The sequence below is a fragment of the Topomyia yanbarensis genome, chromosome 2 (assembly GCF_030247195.1).
Source record: "Topomyia yanbarensis strain Yona2022 chromosome 2, ASM3024719v1, whole genome shotgun sequence".
Lineage (NCBI taxonomy): Eukaryota > Metazoa > Arthropoda > Insecta > Diptera > Culicidae > Topomyia > Topomyia yanbarensis.
This window is the reverse complement of record NC_080671.1, coordinates 163,753,623-163,779,140: the sequence shown is the minus strand read 5'-3', so window position 1 is coordinate 163,779,140 and position 25,518 is coordinate 163,753,623. Positions and strand designations below refer to the sequence as shown.

Here is a 25,518-nt window from a genome sequence, read left to right as displayed (position 1 = left end):
AGGGATAATCCTAAGAACGATTCGATGACACTATGGAAAAATGTAACTATTATTATGAATTAAATTCAAAATTAGCTTAATTCGTGATTTTTAGCCAAATTAGGTAACATTTTAGATTTTGTACGATTTTTGTTCGAGGATTCGCCACTGTGGGGCGTTGCATTCACAGATATCGAATGTCACCCAAACACATGGTGAGATAGAGTACGGTTATCGAGCCACGTCTCGGTCAAGGCGATGACGTCCGAACAGCAGTCCGTGGTCGCGAGCAAATATCTGTCCGTTAATGAATTTAAACCACCAACATTCTGGTAGTAAACCTCGATGTTGTTGGAGGGCGGATTAGGTTCAGAGCGAATCCTTGCTGCCGTTTTGAGCGCAATGGAAGGTCCTTTCGTCAATCCTAGGAACAGTATCGGAACGATTGACGGTCGCTTGGTCGACTGTGGTGGAAGATTCGAGCCATCCCGAATCAACTGCGTCGCACCCAGAATAAGATGATCGTCTTCAGCGAGAGAAATGGTTGGCAATTGGGCACAAGATGTTGGAGCAAACGGCAAAATAACTGGAAGCGTAGAATACATCAGTGCTTGAAGTGTTTTGAGCAGATGATTACTTGTCATTTTTGGTGGGTAGAAGACTCTTTCATCCATCCCACACAAATGATCGGGACGACCGATGATCGCTGGCTGCAATTGCTCGACTGTGACGGGGGAATCGAGGGCTTTCATAATGCCATCGGGGGTGCGTACCAGTATGCGTTGAACCCCGTTGAATGCGATGCGGACAGTAGGAACGAAAAAAAATGATGTCGGACGAGAGTTATTCATTAAACTTACTGCTAACTTATTTCAAAAGTATGACTATTGAACATGCGAATATGGTACTGATAAATCAATTTCTTTCTAAACATTGACACGAGCAGACAGATTCAGTTTTTATTTTATTTACAGAATTTCAATGCGATCGTTACCAACTCTACTATTCTCCACCAATGTGGGCTCGTATTGAACCACACACTCACACAAAGTGACTTCAATGTTCATCGGTGGTATCATCCGAGTGCTTCATTCCAGAACCGACCGGGCCGTGGCGTCTTTCCCAAACCATACGATGCTTCTGCTTCATGTAGCAAGACTTAGCGTTAGCGTAGCCTCCAAGATCACCGTCTGCAATCATTGAAACAGTTGATTACTTCGCAACCCGTTGCGGTCAACTAAACACCCATAAATATATTACATTTAATAAACCAGTTTTCAGCTGCTTTCTCGTACACATCCATTAACGGGCGACATTTTCTCATGTGATCCGGTTGTTCATACAGGACACAGTCTTCAAACCGTTGGCGCAGGATGTTTAGGATCTCGCTGTCGACAAGCCTGAAAAATAAACAAAAAAATGACGATGAAATGCAGTTTCACAATGGTAATCATTCGTGGAAGATTGCTTTCACAAACATTGACGTCGATGAAACAGAAAAGATTCGAATCAATTAAGTTAAAAATAATTTTTAATTATCACCTCATAGATTTCGAAATGAAAACTGTTCCATAGGAATACCATTATCCGTGAAGTTGAGTACATCCCATTAATACAAAATCGTAAAGTAGATTCAACCATCATCATAATGGATAAAACTAGGATTAAGTCAGCTCATATTGATATCTATATTAATATTAGTTGAAGTAATCGATATCTCCTCTAATCTTATACCTATAGGTATACCAGCTCAGATTAATTGCGTTTTGAATATTGAACTTCCACGCGTCTCATCTGGACACCACAAACGTAAAATTCGCGTGTAAATTAGTTACCTCGATATAAACACTTGGTGTCTAGCGAAAATAAACCAATCGTGATTTCTGTTGAAATTACCGCCCGCTGCTCGAACTTTCCAGCCAGATCGGCTCTGATGAGTGGACAGCTGGCAAATAAGCAAATAAATTCTTGCCGAAAATCAATCGTCAGTGCAGCACGCGAGTTAAACGGTTCTTGAAAGCAGGGTAGTAGTCTCGAATACCTACATGTTTAATTTTCTAAAATATTTTTAAATTAATATTGTAATTGAAAATACTAAGAAACGCGTTAAAACGCACGAACAAACAAATAATATAGGTACCATAGTTGGTCATTCCTGGCCCCATGTAAATGCATGTCAAAATAATGGATACTGGAGCGAGTCAGTACGGTTTGACCAAATAAAGAATATTACCAAAGGAACGCTTCGCACCCTCTAGAGGATACAATCTTTTTTGGTTCGACCGTCCAGATTAATGAACATAAACCGAACATCACTACGCCCGATGCGCCGAAAAATCGAATTAAAACCAGTGTGTAGTAAAATCTGGAATGGAAATAGCGCGTGGGAAGGAATGACTCATTGCTCGGTGGCATTTGGTTTGGTTATCCGAAATGTATCAACTACGTGTTGATGATTGAATCAATTGATGTGATTTATAAATCCAAACGATGCGTACAACGGATAAAATATATTGTGACATTCAACTGACATATTTAGCCTATTTATATAATACTTAGCTAGTTGATTAACGAAAGAAAAATTGAGTTCAGAATGGAATAACATAAAATACTTTGTGTATATCTTTTGGGAAAACCCTAAACTGCCGCTGTACTCATAACTGTACCATGTTCTATGTGATTCTCTGTATACATGGGACAATTATGCGTAGAACGGCAGTAAAGCTAGCTGAAATTATGCTAAAACAGTATTTTTTGGACGGGTAGTTGTCCAAAAATAGTCTTTTTAAGACTGACGCTCACTAAGCTTGTTTAAATATCATTCGAACAAACCTGTTTTTCGTGTAAATCTTTGAGTTATCCACAAAGGTTTAACACTATCACCTCATGACCACGGTTTTTTTTTCATAAACATATGACGTTTATGAATTTAATGAATTTATAACTCTTTGTTTAGGCAAAACCAATAAGCTATCAACCGCAACTTCAATTTCAGCAGTAGCAGCCAAAATAGGCAATAAAATCCATGAGGAACACTGACTTTGCGTAACAATTATGGCATATCCGTAGAACTGAACTTATGGAAATTAATGATATATTGTTGATAACAGTTGAAAGACTTTTTTGTGCTGCCTCACAAGACGACAATTACCAGATTTTATACATGCCAAGAGTGTAACAATTTAATCCATTCACAGTAACTAAATCCTCGCCGCCAGCAAGTGCGCGATTGTTTATTTATCCGAACACTGTCGGCAGCTTCGGTGGGTGGCCCCCTGTTGGCGTGTAATCGATACCGATGTGGCGTGAAAAATGAGTGGGAAAAAGTCCAGCAAGGTGGATGATGCTCTGCTACTCTCGTAACAGCGGCCCCAGCTGACTTCCAACGCAAAGCAAAAGCAAAGTTCGGCACTATTTTTCATCCCGGAACTGTTCTGCCTATGAATGCATATAAGGTCCACAATGAAGAACAGCAAAGTGCGAAAAGCGCTGCTGGAAATTTACTTTTTCATTGAATAAGGCAAACTAGTTTTGATATTTATCGTAATATTTTCTAATTAAAGTAGTTCCCTGGGCTTGGGTGATGAGCCTGATGAGCGAGTACTCTTGCTTGGTCGATAAGAGTGGGAGATCCGGACGGCTGATATGGATGTTTCTACTTTCAAATGGTGGAACATACTGGTTCGGTTGTTCGGGGACTCATGAAAACAAAAATGCCCTTGCGCACGCGATTGCGAATCGATCACGTCCGAAAGTCTATCCTTGATCCTAGAAGCCTAGGTCCATGCCTTCAGCTGGACCAATTAAGAAAATACGCCCATACCTATTAGACAATACGTCTCATGGCGACATGACCGGGAACCCTATCGATATAAACGATTCCACTCTCTGCCAGAATTCTATCCGTGCACCGAAAATTTAATATCAGACTCACGGTTCGCGCGACCATTCAAGAACACACGTTACAAAATCACGTCAGCGCACAAACGTTAGAGCCCCTCGTGATTTTCCAAGCAACCTACACCCAAAACAATTTCCCAATGCAAAAAAGGCATTACATCCTTTCGTGCATATTCCGAATTAGAATCATGCCTTCTTCGCATTGTAGACCAATCATCGTTACTGCATTACACCAACACAGCTTGATTCATGATAAAATAAATTGATTGAGAATACACGCTACCATATTATCTGCCCGCATGTAAAAGTATTAGTTGGTTTTGCTTACTGAGTCTGCCAAAAAGGTGGTGTATTCTATACATGAATACCTCTGTGGTGTTTGTAAGAACTTCTGTCTTCATACACAGTTACGCTTTTTTGTCTGCGAACAGCTCAATTACAACCACACTAAACGCGTGAACAGTTTACGTTCACGAGAGTGTGTGATATACGCGTTATTTTCCCATAGCGAATGGTATTTGCAGTAAAATCATCGCTCTCTCATTCTGTGCTTCAGAGAAGAGTGGAAGAAAATGATTTGTGCTCAGATTGATTTGCGATGATCGTTGCCCAGGGCGATGATGTGCGCTGGATTCGCATGTTCGGGAAATAATACAAACTGAAATGAGTAACTGCCATTGCTGCTCAAAAGTGCAAAACCATGTCATCACTACCGTTATAGTTTATGATACTTTAAACTTAGATACTTTTACTGCGAAATACTGATATGATATCACCTGAAAGTACTGTTAATATGAGGAATGCCAGAAATGATTGGCGGACGGCTTCTATCCGACAAATATTGAATTAACTTGTTAACCCAATGTTCCCATATAGATAACTTTCTCCTGTGTATAGTGCGTTTAAATAATCATTAATCATTATTTATGAACCTATCTAGTGGCTAGAAGTCGCATATCGATGGTAAATTTAGGGTTTAGAGAATGCCGAAAGCTTAACATATTATCAAAACAAAATCATCACCCACACCACACCAATTTGATGATGCTATAAGTTGTTCTCTCCAATATGCAGCATGTGATCAGTAGAAAGGCGAAATGGAAACTGTTCCTTGAGCGTGTATCAGTATTTTTAGAGCGCACATATATCCGAGTGGAGATGTCCTTTACATGTGTATTAGTGCGGAGTCATTTTAATACTATTAATCCGATATCGTTGATCACTAATACATTCCCAACTGTGGGTTTGTGTAAGTTTCTGTGGTGTAATCGCCTTAATGCATTTTTGTCCCGGACCAATATCGCTTTATATGCATTATACCAGTTACAATGCAAAATTCTCATTAGAATCATGCTTATTCGCATGTAATTCATACGGTTCGCGTTTTGGGTGTACGCCCACGAACTCGCAAACATGATTACACCCCGGTGATAAGGTGAAAATCTCAGCACTCATAAACTTACCAACGCGATCTCAAGCGTCAACCTACAAACTCCCGCGCTCGCGCCATCATGAATCGGGATCGTCCGGAAGTCTCTATCCTCGGTACCAACAATCTAGGTCCTTGTTAATTAATAAAAAAATAATAAAATTGAAATATAACTCCCATATCCACTAGACAAAACGTACCATGGCGACATGACCGGAAACTCTAGTGATATGGGGTAACTCTTTCCCTGTCAGAATGTGATCCGTACACCGAAAACTAAAGATCAGAATGACGGTCCGCAAATATATGAATGGCCGCAGGGTTTCAAAATCGAATTTATACACGCGAAGTCACATACACGCGAGCACACGCGACAAACACGTCAACGTGCGAACGCTTAAGCCCTTCGCGATCATCTACGTACACCTATGCCCGCGATCGCGTAAACTTGATAACACTCCGGCAATTGTGCGAACGTTTTAGTACTTACGAAGTTACAAACGCGGTCTCAAACACGAACCCGAAAACGCGCGCGATCATGAATCGGTCACGTTCGGAAATCTTTAGCCTTCCTTCTAGCAATTTAGGTCCATACATTCAGTTGGACCAATCAACAAAATAAAGCTCATATCCACTAGACCACGCGTTCTACGGCGACATGATTGGGAACTCTAATGATATGGAAGAACCCACTTTCTTCTGGAACCTGAACCGTACTCAAAAAATTAAGTAGCGATCATTCTAGAACACACGCGAATATGCGAAAGGCACACGGTTATGAAATAGAATTTATACACGCGAAGTTCATACACGTTAGCACACGAGACATACAAACGCACACGCGATCGAGCACGTTAACGTACAAATGTTCGAGCCCTTCGCGATGATACACGCGATCGCGAGTCCCTGCGCCCGCACATACCTGAACCGTACAATGAATATCACATTCAGAATCACGGCCCGCTACAATTGGCCTAATGCAGTGTTTCAGTGGGCGACATTGCCTGTCTCGTCTGCAAATTGTAGTATGTGATTCTGACGGGGAGCCCTTCCGAGAACCTAGCTCTACAGCTCCAGTAGGACAACTCTCAATTTCATTACCAAAACAATAATTGGGTTTAGTGGCATGAAAATATTTGACGGGATTCATTACAACTTCTTCGTTGACAATTCTAATTGACATTTTGAAAATTAGGATGTTTGACAGAGGCAGAAAACTATTTGTGCTTTTGGTTCAAGGTTATAATCTTTTCCGATAGGTTCGAAGGAACTACCATTCATCGGAAGGTATTGCTTGGTTACAAGGGTTTGCCTTCATTTATGTTTTAGAAAGGACCATACGTCGCATAATTTTGGTTATGATCGTTTAAGTCAGCTATTATAATTCCGTTCAAGATGAAATGTTAGGACACACCGTTTCTAATTGAACGCAAACCACAGCAGTGACTGTCCAAATTAGTGGTTAGCGTGAAACGATTTATTCAAGTTATTCTCCGCAAAGTATATTGTGGCAGTTGAATTTTACGGTCATTTCCTATCAATTATGCAAGAAATCGTTACTAAATTGATCCTAGATTATGCGAAATGTATTACTTTTGAAAACGAAATATGATTTGAGTACAAGAAAACCTTATATACACACAAGTCCTCGAATATATGAAAAAAAATTATCTTGATCCAAAAACTCAAAGTTTTTTTTGTTCACTGTTTGTCACATTGAGTTAATTTTGAAAACGGATAATCAGCGTTTTTAACCAAGCGTTGCAATGAAATCCGCGAAATATTGCAATGATGTTAAAAGTTCCATTGAAGTTGTTCAAATATAAAGGTTGAATTTCAGGACAAGTGAATTTTATACGAAGATGCTTACAGATGTAACATGGTCACATTTTGAACTTTTGTAAATATACTTTACATTATTTTCTTCATATTTTTGCATTATATTTTCTATTCTTGCATGTTTCTTGTTCATACGCACAACATTTCAAAAGTGTATTCCAGTTCACATAGCACCGTTACAAATGAAACGAACTTCCAAAAAACCCAATGAACCCCTTCATGGGAAATGAACACTAAACGCACGCATACAAATAATCCCGTTCATGAACTGACAAATTTCACCCGCTCCTTCTATTGCGCGAATGTGTAGACCTTAGCGGGAGGTTTGGGGTAAGCGCCCAATTGCTTTCCCATGCGTTCTCTACAGCCTGGCAAGAATTAACCGGCGGGGGGATTCTTTATAATTATACACAGATGCGCGTCGAAACTAAATGGGTTGATCTGGGCAGCTTGAGAGTGAGGGAGATGTAGGATTGAATCAGCGCAGAACTGAACTCTGGGAGATTTCGGGTATTGGTAAAGGTCGTTGTCCTGTTTCGGCTAGATAACGTACTTCCGGTTAGAAAACCCGAAAATTAACACTCGCGTATATCTGAGGACCTATCGCAATTTCCAATCCAATTTGTCCTGGATCGTGGAAGAAGACAGAAGTGCGAGTGATTAGTTTGTTTCGCGGTGTAATGTCGAGGTAAAACGATGTTAGAATTCTTTGGCCCGAGTTAATTGTTTGAAAAATCTTTCCCTTTCCGTTAGGTGTTGTAAAAGTCCAAGCTAGATTTTGTGCGGTAAACGTGTGCGAGTGTTTCTAAAAACAAAGGTAAATATAAAAGAATGTGTGCTTATACCGGCATAGGCTTAAACCGCGTCGAACAGCCGTTCGACGGCTTTTTATTTGACAGTTTTCGTCACCGGCGAATTTCCCGCCGACTAGCGTTTTTCCGGACAGTTGAGAACCAACCGAACGGTTCTAGCGACGCGTAAGCCGAGGATCGGCTCACTGCGAATCACTCTCGCACGCTTCCACGTTTCCTGGTCGAACAACCCGACGCATCAGTCGGAAGTGGCCGACCGTTGCACCGCCGGCCTAGAGCGCAGACCAGCCGTTGACTACTTGCGCCGCCGCCCTGTCGTAGAACTGGGAAAAACTCACCACGCGGCGAATATCATCAGACCGCCGTTTCGTCACGTCGGAGCACCTGTAATACCGACATCACCACCGTAGAAGCGCTGCAGCGAACGTAAGCCCAACAAATGAGTGAGTAAAGACCTTTGACATGCGCATGATCAAATAGCCATATTATAGCACACGAAGCTTTTAGTAGAGTAGGTGGTTCTTGGCCGATAAATGTCGCTAGAGCTTAAACCGCACACGATAGATAGAAAGATTGGAGGGGGAAAAGAAAAGTGAAGGAAGAGAATGAGGAGGTGAAATGAATGCCGTCCGTAAATAAAAATCTGTTGTAATTAAGGTAAAATGTGTATAATGAGTGTATTTTTGTAGATAGTTTTCCCCGCAATGGTTGGCTCGGTTTAAAAGGAGTTTCACGTCGTTCGTTCAGTAGTTTCTAGTTCTTCTTTTCTGTTTTTTTACTCCAAGTCTTGGGTTGCTTGGGAACCTCAACCCCCTCCACTTCCACTTCTGAAGCGTTACGGGTCAGTTTGAATTTAGGAATTGTGCCTGTGATGAGACACGTGAATGGTGGTATTTCTTGACTGGCTGAACGACGGGATTCTCCTAGTTTTCTTTTCAGCGCTGTTTGGTCCGATTCAAAGTCACTGGAAGGTTATCCAGGTCTGCCAAATCGTTCATTTATATTTCCGGGTTCTTTTACGAGAATCCGCCCTGAGGTTCAGACTCTTGCCGGGCAAATAAAACGTGACAAGCGGTCCTCTTCGGAGGTGGCGCATAAATCGCTTGTTTGAGTTCCCTGGGGAGCAATTTCGCAGACCAGAACCGCTAGTGCGTCTTGTACGCGCTACAAATTGGCGCCCAACGTGAATTTGGGGTACATTTTTCTACAAGTTGGTCACGCTACAAATTGGCGCCCAACAGATATTTGGGGTAATTTTTCTGTCGTACGCGACACCTTTCGCCAAACATTTTAAAAGGATTTTCGGGTTAAATAGAAAGCAACTCGTTAGATTCGTTATCATTTATTTGTATATGCGTATAGTGTGTGTGTGTGGTTTCACTACAATTACATAATTAATTATTTTTTTGCATTATTTACATTTACTTATATTTATTTCATTCTTCTGTAAAAATTATTTATATTATTATTATATATTGTGGTTATTTGGGCTATTTCTAATTTACTTTACGATTAATGAACATAAACGTTATTGCGTAGAACAAATTTTTTCGAGTCAGTGTTACATCACCAAATTTGGCGAAGGACAATGAAGTTCCCACACGCGGATCATTTAACAAACGAAGAAGTAGACTATGAGCTGCTTTTGCGAAATCGATTGGGGGATAGGCAAAAGGACATGCAGTCAAAATTAAGGCTGCTACGCCGATTGTTTTTAGAGGATCGGAAAGAAGGTACACAGTATCGGTCCCCTTACAAGTTTGAACAGGAACTCGACGTCATTAGAAATAGAGTAGGTCAGATTGAGATGGCATTACAGGATGGAACAAACATGAAATTAGTATCACGTTTAAGACACTACCTTCTTAGAGTTGAGAGGGGAGAATCCACTAATGAGGGTGGGGAGATAGCTCGTCGAGCATTACTGAAATCGATCCCAGAGATGATTCAGAAGGCTTCCGTTGGATTGCTGATCGCGGAAGAAGAAAACGAAGAAAGCGAAGGCGAAGAAGAAGCTTTCGGGTTCGGCGACTCACAGTCGAGGCATTCTGGGCTGGAAATCTCGAAGAACAGCCCAGCTCAAAAGGGGTTGGACGGAAGTCTGGGAGCCATTCGGAAGAGTACACAAACTCCAAACAAGCGGGAAAACCAACAAGAAAATTCTGACGTCGGTCGCAGTAGATCGAACAAACCCTCGTACGATGAGCTGCTGCAGAGGGTTATCGAACTGGAAACCAGGCTAAGTCAATCGAATTTGACGGACAAAAAGGTCCAGCAGGAATCACACTCCGTCGATAAGAGGCCCAATAGATGGAGTTTACGGAGACGAGCTAGCGAAACGGAAACAGACGACTACCAGGAGGACGGATTGCAGAATAGGAGGTACAAACAAACCAGGGAACGACAAAATTCCAGACATCAGCAGCTAGTTGTTCAGGAGACTGGTAGTGACTCCAACGACGTAGATGAACTGACTGTCGAACGAAATAGTCGACGTCGGCGACAAAATCGACATGTTAGAGACAGCGACGGGACGAACGCATCGCAAGAGTATCGGGGTTCTTATAGAAACCGCGAATATAACGATCATGGGCCACGACACCACAGAAGGATCGAACACTGGAAACTATCGTTTTCGGGGGAGTCCAAATCAGTGTCGGTGGAAAATTTCCTTTACAAATTGAAAATGATCGCACGACGGGAAGGCGTGTCTGATCGTAATCTTTTACGCGATATCCACCTGATTCTAGAAGGGGTAGCCTCTGACTGGTTCTTTACCTACGTCGATGAGTTCGTAAACTGGGCCGATTTTGAAGAGAGGATTCGGTATCGATTCGGGAATCCCAATCAGGATCAGGGTATACGGCTACGAATACAAGAGCGTAAGCAGAACAGGGGAGAGTCATTTATAGCTTTCGTGACAGAAATTGAACGTCTGAACAAAATGCTCTCAAAGTCACTATCGAGGAGAAGAAAATTTGAGGTCGTATGGGACAACATGAGACAACACTATAGGTCTAAAATATCGACAATCCATGTTCGAGATTTAGACCATCTAATCAGGTTGAACCATGGAATAGATGCAGCAGATCCCATGCTCCAACAATTCACAGAATCGAGAAACCATCGGGGGGTACACCAGGTCGAATGCGAGTCGGATTACGTGAGTGACGAAAACGAAATAGTCAACGTCATTAGAGCAAGGCCAGATAGTAGGAATCAGAATCGTTTCGCTGGGCCACCAAATGCACGAGAAACCCATCAGACAAACGAGCAAATGCAACAAAACATTTGCTGGAACTGTCGGAAAGTGGGACATAACTGGCGGGACTGCCAAGAACCAAAAGCCATCTTTTGCTATGGCTGTGGCAACCTAGGACGAACGATTCGATCCTGTCCACGTTGTATAGTATCCGGGCGGGAATCGGCTGTCCAAACACAGGGAAACCAATAATGGAATGTGCGTTGGGGAATCCGACCATTCCAATCAAAGAAAAGATTCCCGACAGATTATTCGAATACGACCCAATAAACCAAATCCACTCAATCAAAATCGAGTCAAGAAAATGTCCATATCTGAGGGTTAAAGTTTTTGACACTGAGTTAACAGCACTATTAGATTCGGGGGCGGGAATTAGTGTGGTTAATTCTTTGGAGCTTGCCGAAAAATACGGTTTAAAACTCCAACCAACAAAATTAAGAGTTTGTACGGCGGATAATACTGCATATAAGTGCATAGGATATTTAAACATTCCATACACTTATAAAAATTTGACCAAAGTTGTACCAACGGTAGTAGTACCGGAGATTTCGAAATCAATTTTAGGATGTAACTTTTGGCGTAGTTTCGGAATAAAACCGATGGCCGATCTTGGTAACGGGCCAGAACAGATAGGAGAATACGCGGGCACCGACGAGTCGATAACGTTCACACTAGAACCGGTGGAACAGTTGCCTACTTTACCGATCACGGGGGAGGATACTACACTGGATGTACCGACAATCGATATACCAGAGCAGGTTCCAATACCGACAGAGGATACAGTAGAGGTAGAACATGAGCTAACGAAAAAGGAACGGGAAGATTTGATGGAAGTTATTAAGGAGTTTGAATTTACCAGCACACAAAAGTTAGGTCGAACAAATCTCATTGAACATGAGATTGTTCTTAAAGAGGGCTCGAAACCAAGAAACCAACCAACATACCGTTGCTCACCGAGCATTCAAAAGGAAATCGACGCAGAAGTCGAAAGGTTTAAGCAAATGGGGGTCATCGAAGAATGCTATAGTGAGTGGACTAATCCGATAGTACCAGTACGGAAGTCAAACGGGAAAATTAGAGTATGCCTTGATTCCCGGAAAATTAATTCGATGACGGTTAAGGATGCCTATCCAATCCGCAACATGCTCGAAATATTTCACAGACTGCAGTCTGCTAAATATTTTTCGATTATCGACTTAAAAGACGCTTACTTCCAAATTCCTTTAAAAGAAGATTGCCGGAATCTTACAGCATTTCGCACTTCCAAAGGACTTTTCCGTTTTAAAGTTTTGCCGTTCGGGGTAACAAACGCACCCTTCACTATGTGCAGATTTATGGACAAGGTTATCGGTTTCGATTTAATGCCATTCGTTTTCGTATATTTAGACGACATAGTGATTGCTTCCAAAACACTAAAAGAGCATATGCGTCTTCTTCGAATCGTGTCAGAAAGACTAAAGAACGCAAATCTAACTATTTCGTTAGAAAAATCGCGGTTTTGTCGGAAGCAGGTAAAATACTTAGGGTACCTACTTACAGAAAGAGGGGTAGCAATAGACAGTTCACGAATATCTCCAATTTTAGACTACGCGAGACCAAAGTCCGTCAAAGACGTCCGACGGCTGCTAGGGTTAGCGGGATTCTACCAACGCTTCATAAAAAATTATAGTAGAATAACAGTCCCAATCACGGATTTATTAAAGAAAGCAAAAAAAAATTCGCTTGGACGGACGAAGCCGAGGAAGCTTTCACAGAATTGAAATCGGTCTTAACGTCAGCACCCATATTAGCAAATCCAGAGTTCGGCAAGACATTCACCATAGAGTCGGATGCGTCGGACACAGCAGTCGGGGCTGCACTGGTTCAGGAAATTGATGGGGAGACACGAGTTATCGCGTACTTCAGTAAGAAGTTAAGCAGAACACAGAGGGCATATTCGAGTGTCGAAAAAGAGTGTCTTGGGGTTTTGCTGGCGATCGAGAACTTCCGACATTATGTGGAAGGATCCAAGTTCAAGGTTGTCACAGACGCTAGGAGCCTATTATGGTTATTCACCATCGGAGTGGAGTCGGGCAACTCAAAACTTCTCCGATGGGCACTCAAAATACAATCGTTCGATATCGAACTACAGTACAGAAAGGGGGCCAACAATATTACAGCCGATTGTCTTTCTCGATCGATAAATCTTCTCGACATAACGTCCCAGGATACGGAATACGACGAGCTAGTCAGTAAGATTCAAGAAGAGCCTGGAAAGTTCAGTGACTATCGAGTCACTGACGGAGTGGTGTATCATTTTATTAAAGGTGGACGGACGGAAGACCCTCGTTTCCGATGGAAAATATTACCGCGCAAGGGCGAACGTCACGAGATTATAAAAAAAGATCACGATGTAGCGCACTTTGGCGTTGAAAAAACCCTCCAAGGACTAAAACGTCGATATAGCTGGCCAGGTATGGGCAAGGACGTGAAGCAATTCTGTGCGAAATGCATAAAATGTCAGACTTGCAAGGCCACGAACATAAATGCAACGCCGCCGATGGGAATTCAGAAGGAATTTGTCGAGTTTCCCTGGCAATTTGTAACCTTGGATTACGTCGGACCACTACCTGCATCCGGAAAGGGAAGACATACCTGTCTCCTGGTAGCGACGGATGTATTCAGTAAATTCGTTTTGATTCAACCTTTTCGAGAAGCGAAGGCATACTCGTTAGCCGAATTCGTTAAAAACATGATCTTTCAGCTGTTTGGAGTTCCAGAAGTTATTTTAACCGACAATGGAACTCAGTTCACCTCCAAAATATTCCGTGACCTGCTGGCAGAATACAACGTCAATCATTGGCTTACCCCGTCATATCACCCACAAGTAAACAACACAGAACGTGTGAACCGGGTGATAACGACAGCGATAAGGGCGACGATTAAAAAGACCCATAAGGATTGGGCCGATGACCTGCAGACAATAGCGAATGCCGTACGAAACGCAGTACATGATTCGACCAAGTATACCCCTTACTTTGTTGTGTTTGGCCGCGAGATGGTATCGGATGGTAAAGAGTACCAAAGAATGCGCGACCATTTGACCGAAGACCCTGCCCAAACTACCGTACAGCAGAGTAGGAACAAACTGTTCGAAGAAATAAAATCTCAGCTTTCCAAAGCCTACGACCGCCACAAACGAGCATACAATCTGCGATCGAATCCCGACTGTCCCACTTACTCCCCTGGGGAAACTGTCTTTAAACGTACGTTTTTACTTTCGGATAAAGGCAAAGGCTTTTGTGCAAAGCTTGCCCCGAAATACGAACTCGCCGTAGTCAGGAAATTACTCGGAAAACACTGCTACGAGCTTGAGGATTTGACCGGGAAACGACTGGGTGTCTTTTACGGCAACCACCTGAAAAAGATGCCACCCTAATAAAACGATATTTTCCAAGCTATGAACCTCTACGGAGAGACAAATTTTCAAAAAAGCAAAACACCTTTTAGGCCAACCGTTACTGTTGACGAAAAAGGGTAACCCAAAATTTTTTCAGCTATGTACCGTGAGGAACAATCTTCAAAAAACACCTCTTGGGAAAAGGAATCTTAATGACTAGTGATTGGTTCTTTAAGAAAGCCGATAGAGAAAACCGTGCGATGATTTTCTGATAGTAGTAGAAACCATGAAGATTAAGAAGGAGCCAAAGGCCATGACCCGACGAGAGTAGTGGTAACACGAAAATTCAGGGGAGCCTGGCAATGACTTCGCACATCATGAGTACAATGGTTTCTATAAGAGTGAGAATGAGCACAACTCTTAAGCCCTTATTGGACTAGCCATGCATCATTCCCACAAGAAACCTTTTCTTACTTCGGGAATCGATCACCGACATGGAGATCCAACCTCACATGTAGCAATCGGATGGACGCAAATAAGTTTGAAAGCTATGTCAACTTCCAAAGAAGCAACAAAGGAAAAATTCCACCAAAAACCCTAAGGGGAAAACGTAAACAAATCAAAGGGAGGATTTTTTCAAAAAGGCCCACCCACTGTACAGTTGTATATATTAGTGTTAGTACGCGCCTAACAGCCTACGTTAAGCCTAGTTTTAGTACTTAAATCTAGGTTAGTCGATAGGTTAAGCTACTCACTGTTTCGTATGTAAATATTCCCATTTTTTTTGTTGACTTCTCTTAAATCTTGCTCATTTTTCCGTATTTCTTCTTCATTCCTTTTTAGTTCCTTTTCCGTGACATATTTTCGTATTAATAATTTTCCATCATCCATTTACTTTCGTTTCCAGATTTTTTTTCCGGTCAAATTTTCGATTTTTTTTTCTTCCTGTCATACATCGCTAGACCTGAAAATAAAAAAATAAACACGGTCGTCGTCGATCCTAGAAAAAGGAATCCCTATCAACAACCGATAAACGATAAAAATATATTTACTTCCCTTTCAAATTGATCCACAGTCCATTATAATTCGATGCAGAAGCAAAATCAGCAAAGCTCAAAAAAAAAAACACAACCAGCTGGTCCAAAACTATTTTCCACTTTGACGTTTTGTTGTTTGCTTTTGGTTCCGTTACGTTGGCAACGTAGTGACGTACGAGTATGTGATGTTCGCGAGTGACGACTCCGACAAGTATGAACGAGGGGTGTACGAGTTGTCATGGAATGTTTTCCTCGCAATATTTCAAACGAAATGTTGTTGATGGAAACAAATTTAATTTTATGTTTATGTGAAACGTGATTCTTTGTGAATGTTTTGTTTCGATAAAATGTTGTGTTATTTAATGTGGAAAGTAAATACGATCGGCGACTCGGGATTTATTCTGAGGTGATCGAGATTTACGATTCACAGGTTTTGGAGGGAAATTTAATGTGGAAAAGCGACATGATCAAATTTTTTTCGGGATATTACTTTCTGGAGTAGATCATGGTCGTCGGATCCACAAGTTCTGTTGAAATTTACGGATTAATGTCTTAAAATTTTCGGCTTTCATTGCTGGAGTAAAAGACAGTGTCCAAGTTTACGTTTACTTCTCTGGAATGTTGGCCTATTCCAGAAGAATGTATTTTATTTGTTTATTGTTGTGGTATGAAAGTTTTGAATGAATGATTTTTTTGAATGAACGAGTTACTGGCCAACATAAATTTCCGGGTATTCATTTTGTCAATAGCCAAGTTTGGAAATAATTTTTCAATGAAACATTTCCTACGAAAATTTGATTGAAACTTTCAAATTTCAATCAAATTTTCGTACCATTAGTAGGGGATGATGTAACATGGTCACATTTTGAACTTTTGTAAATATACTTTACATTATTTTCTTCATATTTTTGCATTATATTTTCTATTCTTGCATGTTTCTTGTTCATACGCACAACATTTCAAAAGTGTATTCCAGTTCACATAGCACCGTTACAAATGAAACGAACTTCCAAAAAACCCAATGAACCCCTTCATGGGAAATGAACACTAAACGCACGCATACAAATAATCCCGTTCATGAACTGACAAATTTCACCCGCTCCTTCTATTGCGCGAATGTGTAGACCTTAGCGGGAGGTTTGGGGTAAGCGCCCAATTGCTTTCCCATGCGTTCTCTACAGCCTGGCAAGAATTAACCGGCGGGGGGATTCTTTATAATTATACACAGATGCGCGTCGAAACTAAATGGGTTGATCTGGGCAGCTTGAGAGTGAGGGAGATGTAGGATTGAATCAGCGCAGAACTGAACTCTGGGAGATTTCGGGTATTGGTAAAGGTCGTTGTCCTGTTTCGGCTAGATAACGTACTTCCGGTTAGAAAACCCGAAAATTAACACTCGCGTATATCTGAGGACCTATCGCAATTTCCAATCCAATTTGTCCTGGATCGTGGAAGAAGACAGAAGTGCGAGTGATTAGTTTGTTTCGCGGTGTAATGTCGAGGTAAAACGATGTTAGAATTCTTTGGCCCGAGTTAATTGTTTGAAAAATCTTTCCCTTTCCGTTAGGTGTTGTAAAAGTCCAAGCTAGATTTTGTGCGGTAAACGTGTGCGAGTGTTTCTAAAAACAAAGGTAAATATAAAAGAATGTGTGCTTATACCGGCATAGGCTTAAACCGCGTCGAACAGCCGTTCGACGGCTTTTTATTTGACAGTTTTCGTCACCGGCGAATTTCCCGCCGACTAGCGTTTTTCCGGACAGTTGAGAACCAACCGAACGGTTCTAGCGACGCGTAAGCCGAGGATCGGCTCACTGCGAATCACTCTCGCACGCTTCCACGTTTCCTGGTCGAACAACCCGACGCATCAGTCGGAAGTGGCCGACCGTTGCACCGCCGGCCTAGAGCGCAGACCAGCCGTTGACTACTTGCGCCGCCGCCCTGTCGTAGAACTGGGAAAAACTCACCACGCGGCGAATATCATCAGACCGCCGTTTCGTCACGTCGGAGCACCTGTAATACCGACATCACCACCGTAGAAGCGCTGCAGCGAACGTAAGCCCAACAAATGAGTGAGTAAAGACCTTTGACATGCGCATGATCAAATAGCCATATTATAGCACACGAAGCTTTTAGTAGAGTAGGTGGTTCTTGGCCGATAAATGTCGCTAGAGCTTAAACCGCACACGATAGATAGAAAGATTGGAGGGGGAAAAGAAAAGTGAAGGAAGAGAATGAGGAGGTGAAATGAATGCCGTCCGTAAATAAAAATCTGTTGTAATTAAGGTAAAATGTGTATAATGAGTGTATTTTTGTAGATAGTTTTCCCCGCAATGGTTGGCTCGGTTTAAAAGGAGTTTCACGTCGTTCGTTCAGTAGTTTCTAGTTCTTCTTTTCTGTTTTTTTACTCCAAGTCTTGGGTTGCTTGGGAACCTCAACCCCCTCCACTTCCACTTCTGAAGCGTTACGGGTCAGTTTGAATTTAGGAATTGTGCCTGTGATGAGACACGTGAATGGTGGTATTTCTTGACTGGCTGAACGACGGGATTCTCCTAGTTTTGTTTTCAGCGCTGTTTGGTCCGATTCAAAGTCACTGGAAGGTTATCCAGGTCTGCCAAATCGTTCATTTATATTTCCGGGTTCTTTTACGAGAATCCGCCCTGAGGTTCAGACTCTTGCCGGGCAAATAAAACGTGACAAGCGGTCCTCTTCGGAGGTGGCGCATAAATCGCTTGTTTGAGTTCCCTGGGGAGCAATTTCGCAGACCAGAACCGCTAGTGCGTCTTGCACGCGCTACACAGAGTAGGAGGTTCATGCAAGAATAGTTATCATTCATCCCCGAAAACAATCGAAAAAATGAAAAAGAAGGCATAAATCATTGAAAATGCTGTTTCTGCGGGAGGAATCACTCACCATCTTGGAAAAGAATATTAATATCATACTAGTTTGGTCAACACTTATCTAAGACTTCTCATCCCAAAAATATTAATGGAGCCCTAAATCAGGTGGAATCTGGAATTATAATTTTCAGCTAAGAGATGAAACTTCCCAATTAAACAATTAGATTGCTCTTCTGAAAATAAACAACATATTTATCTTAACCTTGCCAAGTATTCGCCAATTCTAACAGATATTGATTTCATAAAGTTCGTCGCAAAATTTTCTCAGAATTCAGGATAACTTATAAGAATAGTCAACAAATTTGGATTAACTATTGTGTACATGAAGAGCACAATGCCTAATTTTAGTAAGTAAGAAAATTTGTGTTTCTATTTTGTCTCATCTTTATCTTGGTAGACCAACATGTCCGTCAGATAATCGCAGAATTCAAAAAGAGAACTATACTTGAGTTCACGAGCAAACGACTAGACACGAAGTTCTTAAGCACAGGAGTTCTACTTGCAGAAAAAACAACCAAATCGAGCCATTGTAGCGCTATAGTTCTCCTTAAGGAAAAGTTGGATTAAATCATTTTGTGCACGACAGATACAATACCTCAGTTTAAAAGTCGAACTCATCAGAATAAATGACATTTTAATTACAATACAAAAATATTAAAAAAAAAAGTTTAATCCTTATGTACGACGGGGAGGTGGTATTTACTGGAATGTTGATGTCACTATTATCGATCTCCAAAATAGCCGCGTAGCATGTGATGTCTAAAGCCAAGAATTGATCCACTGGTTTCCTGCTTCCACGTTGTAACAGGCGACAAAGACGGAAATCTTTTTTTCATTTTTTTGGATCTATCTCTTTTTTACATATTTTATTAGCTTATTATTTATTGGATCTATCTCCTAGATTTCTATTTAAACATGAACATTTATTATGGTACTCCTGGGGGCCAAGTATCCAGAGTCCTCGATCATCTTAAATCGTACGCAAATGCCAGTACAGTTTATTCGAATCCCAATCTCTACTAACGACCATTCTCTACCCGTTGCAGTTGTTAAGAGTAATATATACAGATATACAGAATACGCAGTAATATATGAAAAATGTAAGTCGTACATTGAAGGAAGACTTGTATCTTTCATCATTATCGTCTATTGCATTTTTTTGCAAGAGGAATCGTTAACGCAAAATGTATCGCGATAACCACCGATGAATTATCGACGATGACGATGAATCCGACGATAAATTATCGTTAACGGAGTTTCCGATGACGTTGACGGGTGGTTAACGTTATCGACGATGACGATTAATTATCGATTAACAACCCTGAAGTGGATCATAGAATAAAATTGATATTGATTCTTAACATTTCGTTTTAGTAACACTGACATTAAAAATGCATGTATTTTATCGTCTATTGCATTTTTTTTTGCAAGAGGAATCGATCCATAAGGAAGTTTTTTTTTGAAAAATGTCCACATGCACTGAGAAATTCACCTGTTCAATACAGCCTGAGAAAAGATATTATCTTTAGCAAGAATCGAGCTTACGTTCTTTCAAGCTCTAGTTGGGTGCGTTAACATCGAGGAACTGTCATGACTTCATTACAAATTTCCAACAGTTTCGTAATAACTGCTACAGCCCCAATGCCTATAATGGAACTCACCGTCCGCCAATATCTCGTCACCGCCCTATACCAGGGTTGATAATACGATACATTTTTCACGATAATTTATCGGCGTTACTCGTTAACGATAATGTATCGTCATCGGAAACTCCATTAACGATAATGTATCGTCGCCTTCATCGTCATCGTCGATAATTGTATCGTCGTTTTCATCGTCATCGTCGGTTCATCGGTTATCGCGATACATTTTGCGTTACTTTCCCATTTATTGGAGTTGAAGTTGATCCGGTTAACTTTCAATTGTTTAGAAATAAATACCTATTGAAGAACATGTTGTTGGCAGTTGAAAATCAATAGTTTTGGACATTTTCTATACACAGCGGGGTCCAACGATGCGTCAAAATAAAATTATTTAAACTTTTCGGGAAAGTGTATTATATTGAAGGGAAAGTTGTTGGCAATTGAAAATCAATAATTTTGGACATTTCAATACGCAGAAGGGTCCGACGATGTGTCAAAATTGAATTTTTCAACTTTTCGAGTAAGTTTGTGCACAGAAGAGTCCCAGGTGCACAGTGTTTCCAAGCGGCAAAAAGGTGATCAAAATTGTTTTGACCATGAAAAAAACAAATTTTGAGCCATTGTGTAATTAGTAATTTATAGCATGCAAAATTGTAGTGTATTGAAAAAAACTTCTAAACCACTATTATTAGGCCATTCACAAATTACACTACACATTTTAGTGGTGTGGCGATTAACAGATTTTATTATAATTTTAATTTAAACTAGAAGATTTCGGATTTTAAAAAAGAGAATATACATACATATTTCCAATGTTTGATTTCTCGCTGACAACATTGACTGCCCTCTGCTTCTCACTAAGCTGGACTTCAACGTTCCTGGTAGGTCTCTGTGGAGAATGGACTACTTTCGGCGCTCTACTCATCGCACGCAGTACGGCCAGAATAACCCGGTAGATGTTTGCTGTCAGCTCTTCAATAGCGTTTTTCATCATTTTGACTTTTAGGTTTAAGTTAGTATAGTATTTCAGTCTGTACGGAAAATTATTAATTGGAAGACAATATATATCTAATTACCTTTTCTAGTTAGGAAGCTTTTAGCCCCCTCCTCCGTTTCTTCTTTACACTATGTAACAAGATGCTTCATTCTTCCTTCTTTTACTCTTAAATATGTAGTGTAATTTATGAACGGCCTCATAATAGAGTTTTAGTCGTTTTTTGAATACAGTGAAGACCCGTTTTTATCAGCCCCTTGGCGAATTTTAGGCTGATAAAACGATGACATTGGCAAAATCGGCAAATATTTTTTCTGGTTCTGAAGAGACGAAGTCGAAACGCAAACACCTGGTCTAACATATTTTTTCTTTCTTTTTAATAAATCTGAGCGGTTAAAATATTCTTCTTTAGTCCCTCGACAAAGCCTCATAACCCGTTCTGATCATTTAGTAAAAATTTCCCTTAAGGAGGTTTTACAGTACAGTATTATTATTTTTGCATATTTGGCATCTCTAAGATAAGAAAAATATGCTAAAGAAGGAATTTACTCGAATTTGACTTGAACGTAGGCTAGAGCCCACCAAACGATTTTGATAGTGTTTGTTTTACAGATTCGTATTGGTATTCGTCCGCGGAAATTTGCGGCTTCCATAACAAAATATTGCTTTTTGGGCACTAAAACATTCGATAACTTCTAAGTTGTAAGAGATACAAATAAACTTACATTACAAAAATTCTGTATTTTCTTATGCTGAACAAAATTTTGGAACATTTTGAAGTTCTACAAAATTAGCAGGAATAGTATTTTTAAAAAGCAATTTTCAAGGGTATATCAAAGAAATCTCCACAAATGTAATTTAAAATCGACAAATAGACACATAGTCTCTTCAACGAAGATAATACTTAAGATATTCTCAACAACTTTGCCAAAGAAAGTTTTTTTTATTTTCATAAATGACCAAACAAAAACTTGCTGCTCAGCTTTAGAGGGATTAATCACCCAACTAATACTTTTTAAATGCAAAAAAAAATATAAATAAACTTTGCTGAAGACACTATAGCTAAAAAATGTTTTTTGTCGTTCAAAGAATTTCTTTCACCTTTTTGCCACTTTGGAAACACTGTGCACTGGTGGGTCCTCCTGTGAATTGAAAATGTCCAAAACTATCGATTTTCAACTGCCAACAACCTGCCCTTCAATGTAAAAAGTTCGCGAAAAGTTGAAAAAACTCTATTTTGACGCACCGACGGTACATTGAAAATGCCCAAAACTATTGATTTTCACTTACCAATAACTTCTTCAATATAATACAATATAATTTTCCCCAAAAGTTGAAAAAATCCATTTTGACACATCGTCGAACCCCTGTGTGTTGAAAATGTCCAAAACTATTGATTGTCAACTCCCAATAACTTTCCCTTCAATGTAAAACTCTCCCGAAAAGTTGACAAAAAATTCCATTTTGACACATCGTCGGACCCCCCTGTGCATAGAAAATGTCCGAAACTATTGATTTTCAACTGCCAACAACATGTCCTCCAATAGTTATTTATTTCAAAACAATTGAAAGTTAACCGCATCAACTTCAACTCCAATAAACGGGAAAGTAACGCAAAATGTATCGCGATAACCACCGATGAATTATCGACGATGACGATGAATCCGACGATAAATTATCGTTAACGGAGTTTCCGATGACGTTGACGGGTGGTTAACGTTATCGACGATGACGATTAATTATCGATTAACAACCCTGAAGTGGATCATAGAATAAAATTGATATTGATTCTTAACATTTCGTTTTAGTAACACTGACATTATTTTGACGCACCGACGGTACATTGAAAATGCCCAAAACTATTGATTTTCACTTACCAATAACTTCTTCAATATAATACAATATAATTTTCCCCAAAAGTTGAAAAAATCCATTTTGACACATCGTCGAACCCCTGTGTGTTGAAAATGTCCAAAACTATTGATTGTCAACTCCCAATAACTTTCCCTTCAATGTAAAACTCTCCCGAAAAGTTGACAAAAAATTCCATTTTGACACATCGTCGGACCCCCCTGTGCATAGAAAATGTCCGAAACTATTGATTTTCAGCTGCCAACAACATGTCCTCCAATAGTTATTTATTTCAAAACAATTGAAAGTTAACCGCATCAACTTCAACTCCAATAAACGGGAAAGTAACGCAAAATGTATCGCGATAACCACCGATGAATTATCGACGATGACGATGAATCCGACGATAAATTATCGTTAACGGAGTTTCCGATGACGTTGACGGGTGGTTAACGTTATCGACGATGACGATTAATTATCGATTAACAACCCTGAAGTGGATCATAGAATAAAATTGATATTGATTCTTAACATTTCGTTTTAGTAACACTGACATTAAAAATGCATGTATGTTAAATCGAGGTAAAAATTACGTTAAATCGAAATATGTTAAATCGGGGGTATGTTAAATCGTGAGTATGTTAAATCGAGGAATACCTGTAACGACAATTGCATTGTGTTAGACTTTCATCATGCTATGCTGGCCGGCAATGGATGATTCACGTGCGTCGGTAAATTCATTGTACCTTAACCCGATCAGAATGAAGATTGTGACAGAATGCAATTTTCGTAACATATTGTGTTATAAATTTGGTCTCGTTGGTAGTTAAAATAACAGAAAATTATAACAAGTGACAACGTGAGATATAGCTTTGAAATATTCTTGTTATGTGTTTCTGATCGGGAATTTATCCAATTCGACCTTTCCGAATGAATAGAATCGAATGCACAAATTGAACATCGGAAGTATTAGTCACTATTATATCCTATACGCCAGTTTTGCATCCATTACCGGACCCAACTGTCACAAATACTTAGACGAACACAGAAACAAATAGACATACGACTAGCACAAAACAATTGTACACTAGTACTAAAAACTATAATTATTACAAAACTACAACCAATAGGATCCTACTTATGCATTTATTAAATTAATTTAATTAGCCTATGCACGATGACAAAGTCGACTGACAAATGAACAAACAATGACCCCCACTATAAGCCCTGTTCACGAATTCCGCCATCAAACTGTGGAACAATATTTGCAAACACGGCACACAGCAAAAGGCAATCCACGTTGACCCGCCAGTCGGCCACGCCACCGCGCACAGACCAGTGGTTGAGCGTTAATATGCGCAGGTGCAGAGTATGAAAAAAACAAAACATAAAAAGACACATAAGCCCTCTCAGTTTCCTCTATGCACCACTATCGAGGCGTAATGCAATAACCATCTTAAAGCAATTGGTTCTGTAGGTAGGTTCTGTAGCGCTGATGCACGCTTGATGATGTTTGCAATACCGTCAAACCCATCAACATTGGGGAGGATGTTTCATGTTTTTTCCATCCTCAAAAACAAAATCATTATAAAGTTAAAACCGTGATAAAAGCAGCATATAAAAGTAAACAAAAGAACGTGTAAGTACATTAGAAAGCTTGATGTTCTTTTTATGGAATGATTTTTAGTTGAATGAAAATACAGATATTTTCAACACCCTCGTCATTTTTGTACGAAATGAGCGTACGGGGCTATTTGGACACCCTATTCCTTCAAACACCACTCAGCGGCTTGCGGTTACGTTGAGGATTGCACACGTCACAGCAAAGAAAATAGGGTGATGAGCCTATTTTGGCACCATTAGGGAGAGGGTCGCACTTTTTTTTGAACAACTTTAAAAGAAGCCATATTATCTATAACCTTTCTCAGAATAAAGTATCAGTGTACTGTTTCTTAAACATATATATAATGCTTATTTAGCAGAATTGCCTCAATTTTCAGCATAAATAAAAATAAATGTTCCACTCTGTGCATCTATTCCCACCTCAACGATCCAAATATCACCTCATGGGTGTGCCAATTTCCACCTCATCGAAAAACAATCTAGTTGAAACGCAATGCCTCATATTCCATTTGCGTCGATTCTAACTAGGTATCCAGATCATGGACGCCAACGTGTGATTTGTAAAACGAATCATTCTGCTTTTTTCAGCCGATCAAAACAAACGTAAACATCACGCATACGAAAGAAACTCATCAGCTGTTAGTAGAAGAGCGCCCAGAATTGCGCACGCAGAAAAAAACCATTCGAAGGTTAGCAACTGGAATGACAAGTTTCATATCACACATTGCTTTTCCCGATCCGAATTTTATGTGCAGATGAAAATAAAATATCTGCAATCAACAATTAGTTGAATAACTTGAAATAATTGATTACTTATACCTGAAATTGCATTACATTATATTTACAAGTTCATGTTTTGGTTTGGCCGCACTG

General features: G+C 40.2%; 1 protein-coding gene across 1 annotated transcript in view; it reads right to left on the bottom strand.

Annotated features, from left to right (window-relative positions):
• Positions 1 to 930: 930 nt before the first annotated feature.
• LOC131681974 (NADH dehydrogenase [ubiquinone] 1 beta subcomplex subunit 10) overlaps positions 931 to 25,518 on the bottom strand; it is a 48,961-nt gene continuing 24,373 nt past the window's right edge. The window contains exons 4-5 of the mRNA XM_058963097.1: positions 1,240 to 1,379; positions 931 to 1,169 (exon numbers count right to left, since the gene is read on the bottom strand). Of these exons, the coding sequence (XP_058819080.1) occupies positions 1,036 to 1,169; positions 1,240 to 1,379 (274 nt within the window). The 3' untranslated portion in view covers positions 931 to 1,035. The remainder of the gene's footprint in view (positions 1,170 to 1,239; positions 1,380 to 25,518) is intronic.